The 4,750-nt window shown below is 38.4% G+C and overlaps 1 protein-coding gene across 1 annotated transcript; it reads right to left on the bottom strand.

Moving 5' to 3' along the window:
* Positions 1 to 687: 687 nt before the first annotated feature.
* LOC112091563 lies at positions 688 to 3,765 on the bottom strand. Its single transcript, XM_024165557.1, has 5 exons — positions 3,325 to 3,765; positions 3,125 to 3,244; positions 2,827 to 2,934; positions 1,618 to 1,738; positions 688 to 1,454 (listed from the first exon to the last, which is right to left on the bottom strand). The coding sequence occupies exons 1-5, from the start codon at positions 3,763 to 3,765 to the stop codon at positions 859 to 861; spliced, it is 1,386 nt and encodes a 461-aa protein (XP_024021325.1). The 3' UTR covers positions 688 to 858.
* Positions 3,766 to 4,750: the final 985 nt, after the last annotated feature.

Here is a 4,750-nt window from a genome sequence, read left to right as displayed (position 1 = left end):
CAAATTGTACAAACCACAGTGTATCAGGTAACTTTTTAAAAGCACTGTTTGATAAATTAAGTACCTCAAATGCTTTAAATCACCAATTGATTCAGGCAACACTTCAGGAAAAGGTTTAAAAAAATATCCAGGTAGACAAATTGCTCTTAAGCATCTCTCTTCTCGTAGCAATAGATCAAGGCAAAGAGAATGACTCCGAGAATATTCCTGGATGTCCTATGAAAGTATGCAAACTTTTAGCTTCGCGTAACCCTTCAAAACTGTCTGAATCGGCAACTCTGGAACATGAAAAATAACGGATCTAACTTGAAAATTTGGTTTCCTTACCGTATCCAAGGCAAAAACAAAAATCGCCCGACACATACACTGCTAAATCGTGTACAAGGTCATGCATGAAGTAAGTTGATTTATCCTTGCTTGATTGTTGGAACAATGACCTTGATTTTAGATCTTTGAAGTAGTCATCACCGATTTCCTCAATTCTTTTTCCTCTTACATCAGGCTGTAAAAGACCCTCTGCCATCCACAACAATATTTTTTCTTCCCTTTCAGATTTTCCAATTTCATAATCCTTGGGAAATATCGAGCAATAGGCAAAACAACGTTTTAAATATACAGGTAAATAATGGCAGCTCAATCATAAAGAAGGAATAATTTGAGACTGCAACTCCCATATGTCGACTCCCATAGTGCGTAAGAGACCAGCGAGAGATTTGACCGCTAAAGGTAGACCCTTTTTTATTTTTTTAACAATTTCTCGGCCAATTGCAAGCAGATCTTGGTATGAAATGAATCCGTGCTAACATTTTTAAAGGCATGCTCTTCAAATAACCTCCAACAATCATCATCAGATACTGTCTATAGGTAATGAGTTTTGACGCCCATCATTTTTGCAATAGCATCATCACGGGTCGTCATTATAATCTTGCTTCCACGAGCTCCTGATTGGAAAGGACTCTTTAAGACATCCCACGAGTCATAGCTTTGATTCCAAACGTCGTCAAGAACCAAGAGAAATCTTTTCCCTCTCAAAGCCTCGCTCAAATCAAGTTGAATTTGAGTTAGGTTTTCATTTTCACAATATTTTAGCACAGTCTGACCAATAATTTGCTTTGTTATTTTAAGAACATCGTATTCATCTGATACAGTAACCCAAGCCTTAAGGTCGAAATGATTTCTCACACTGTTGTCATCGTAAACGAGCTGAGCAAGAGTGATCTTGCCAATACCACCCATGCCCACGATGGAAACAACAGATATCTTCTCGTCACTAAGAACATCCGACAACAGCAGCTCGATAATATACTCTTTATCCCTGTCCCTTCCATAAACACGAGATTCGTCCACCAAAGGAGCAGGTAATATTTGTAAAGGCCTATCTTTGACACCTTTTAAACCAAGGATATCTTTTTGTTTGGCAAGGCCGTCTAGTCTGTCACGAATCTCCTCAATTTCTTTGTCAAATGCATTGAAAATAGTAGAGATGGTGAGTTTGAGTCAGCTTACTACTAGAAATAATAGGTTCTTAAGAGATTAAAAACTAATTGAACCATTGAATCCAAAATATATTATTAGATCTTGAAGCATATAGAAAAATTGATGGTTTTATCGATGTACCTCTTGCTTCGGCTGCTGCCGGCAACGGAACGACGTCAGTCAGTTTGGCCGGAATCTGATCAGCAATCTGAGATAACCGAAGGAAGCTTGGAGGGTTTTTGAACTCTTCTCTACTCGTCCTCTATCCACACTCACACAGACAACTCTAACCACACACACACCACACGGGGGTTAAAATCAAAATCCCCCTCTTTGTTTTATTTCTGTTGTCTGCACTTTAATCATAATGGGCCCATTTTAGGCCTTAACGAGAAGGTTGAGATAGAGAAAGGAAATTTAGCATAATGGGCTGGTTAAATATTTAGAGAGAGTGAGTCTAAAGGCCCCAAGTACATTAGTGATAAAATTGTCCATCCCATTATGACGCTTGTCATGCATAAACCGTATTATAATATATAATTGTCCATAAAGTCGTGCTCTAATTTGTGACATATTTGATTGAATTAACAACGATTTGTGCTAGTCCATATAAATATTCTAACATTCTCTCACTTTGACAGTACAAATCAAACGAAAAACATACATTCACTCAATACAAAATGTCCACAAACAAAGATCTCACACAAGAGCCAAATGCACAAAATAATTATGCATAACAATGCATCGATAGGATGCAAATATTATACACAATCATTCTTTTGAGATTTGTAGAGCATCACAATGACAATTATCTGGATCCAATAACAAAATGAGACTAAAACTAAATGTCTCCAACCAACTTGTCACTTTGCATATAAACATGTGTGCATAACATACATCAAAGTGACAATGATCCATGATATGCATGTATTATGTATAACACATAAGCAGTCCTCACAAAATAACATGTCATTCATACATCAAATGGTGGACTCCCACTATAAATCAATACAATTCTAGGCTCCTAACAATCCCATATTAGAGACGTGCTCCTGAAACACACATATAGGTAAGCCTTTGGTTAGTGGGTCCGCCAACATGTTATTGGTAAGTGTGTATACAATATCGATGAGGCATTATGCAACTTTCTCTTTTAACAAAATAATACTTGACATCAATGTGCTTGGAGCGAGAAGTGCTCCTAGCATTATGAGAGAAAGATAGAATTGCAGAATTATCACAAAAGAGTTTCAGCGGTCTATGAATTGAATCAACAACTCCCAAAGCTGAAACAAAATTCCGTATCCATATTGCATGACAAGTAGCCTCATAACACGCCACATATTCTACCTCCATGGTCGAAGAAGCTGTAAGTGTCTGTTTAACACTTTTCCACGAGATAACTCTTCCTACCATCATAAAAATATATCCAGAAGTGGATCTCTTGTCATCCACAGCCTGCATAATCGGCGTCACAAAAGCCAACAATATCAATAATGTCGCTACGCCTATATGTCATCATATGATCCTTGGTACCCTGAAGGTACCTCATGACTTTCTAAGCCGCTTTCCAATGGCTTAGTCCAGGATCACTCAAGTATCTGCCGAGCATGCCCACAGCAAATGCGATATCAGGTCGCGTGCATACCTGAGCATACATAAGGTTGCCAACAACTGATGCATATAGGACAATTTTCATATGATCTATTTCTTTATCATTTTGTGGACATTGGGCTTTGGAAAACTTATCACCCTTAACAATTGGTGCCTTACCAGAAGAACAAGAGTGCATGTTGAACCTTTTTAGAACACGATCAATGTAGGCTTTCTGAGACAATCTGAGAATACCATTAGCTCTGTCTCGAAGGATTTGTATTTCCAAAACATAAGAGGCTTCGCCAAGATCTTCATATCAAAATGGCTAAATAACACTTGCTTTGTCCTAAACAACAGGTCAGTGTCATTAGAAGCGAGCAGAATATCATCAACATACAAGACCAGAAATATGTAACTGCTCCCATCGACCTTCATATATATGCACTGATCAACAGCATTCTCCTTGAAACCATTGACGATGACTATATGATCAAACTTTAAATACCACTGCCTTGATGCATGCTTTAATCCATAAATGGATTTCTTGAGCTTGCAAACTAAATGTTCTTTACCGGAAGCTTCAAAACCAACAAGTTGAGACATGTAAACATCCTCATTCAAGTCTCCATTCAAGAACGCAGTTCTCACATCCATTTGATGAAGTTCTAAATCAAAATGAGCCACAATTGCCATGATAATCCTAAATGAGTCTTTAGTGGAAACTGGTAAGAAGGTTTCTTTATAATCAACACCTTCTCTCTGACTAAATCCCTTAGCGACAAACCTAGCTTTAAACCTTTCCACTCGTTCTTCAGAGTCACACTTGGTCTTGAATACCCACTTGCACCCAATGGGTTTACAACCCTGTGGCAATTCCGCTAAATCCCACACATCATTCTATGACATAGAACTCATCTCTTCTTTCATGGCATCTATCCAGAATGAGGATTGAGAACTACTAATGGCTTCCTGATAAGTGATTGGGTCAGAAGCACCACTAATGTCATACTCATGTTCCTGCAAATAAACAATATAGTCATCTGAGATTGTAGGTCTACAAACCCTCTGTGACCTCCTTAAAATAATATCACCACCATCTATATCTGGCATCTCCTGTACTGCCTGATTTGTGGGTACAACATGAGTGACATCTTGTTCTGCATCAATCCCTGAACCAACAACTAGAGCATTAAACACTGGTATAGGGACAATAACACATTTTTCCTTGAATATGATCTCCCTTGGTCCTTGACTAGAAGAAGAATCATCCTCAAGATAGACTGCTCTGTCAAACTCAATCACAGTGGTGGTGTGATTTGGGCAGTAAAATCTCAAACCTCTTGACCCGCCACAATAACCAACAAAGAAACCACTAATGGTTTTCGGATCAAGTTTCTTGGATTGCGGATTATAGGGTCACACTTCAGCTTTACAATCCCATACATGGAAATGCCGCAAGCTTGGCTTCTTACCAGACCATAACTCATATAGTGTCTTTGGAATAGATTTACATGGCACTTGATTCAAAATGTAAGCTGCTGTCTTCAAGGCCTCACCCCATAAAAACTCTAGCAATGTAGAATGAATCAACATACATCGTACCATATCAAGAAGGGTGCGATTTCTTCTCTCCACAATCTCATTCTGTTCAGGAGTTCCTAGCATTGTATATCGAGCA

This window comes from Morus notabilis, unplaced genomic scaffold (genome assembly GCF_000414095.1).
Source record: "Morus notabilis unplaced genomic scaffold, ASM41409v2 Scaffold115, whole genome shotgun sequence".
Classification (NCBI taxonomy): Eukaryota; Viridiplantae; Streptophyta; class Magnoliopsida; order Rosales; family Moraceae; genus Morus; species Morus notabilis.
Note: the sequence above shows the minus strand (reverse complement) of the source record. Positions and strands in the feature narration are given on the sequence as shown.

Excerpts from the sequence above, each read along its gene's own strand:
- LOC112091563 (XM_024165557.1), bottom strand. The coding sequence starts at position 3,765 with ATGGCAATTGTGGCTCATTTTGATTTAGAACTTCATCAAATGGATGTG. Across the intron at positions 2,935-3,124 it reads GCAACCTTATGTATGCTCAG|GCTGTGGATGACAAGAGATC; the intron begins GTATGCACGCGA and ends CCGATTATGCAG. Across the intron at positions 1,455-1,617 it reads GGCAGCAGCCGAAGCAAGAG|AAATTGAGGAGATTCGTGAC; the intron begins GTACATCGATAA and ends CATTTGACAAAG.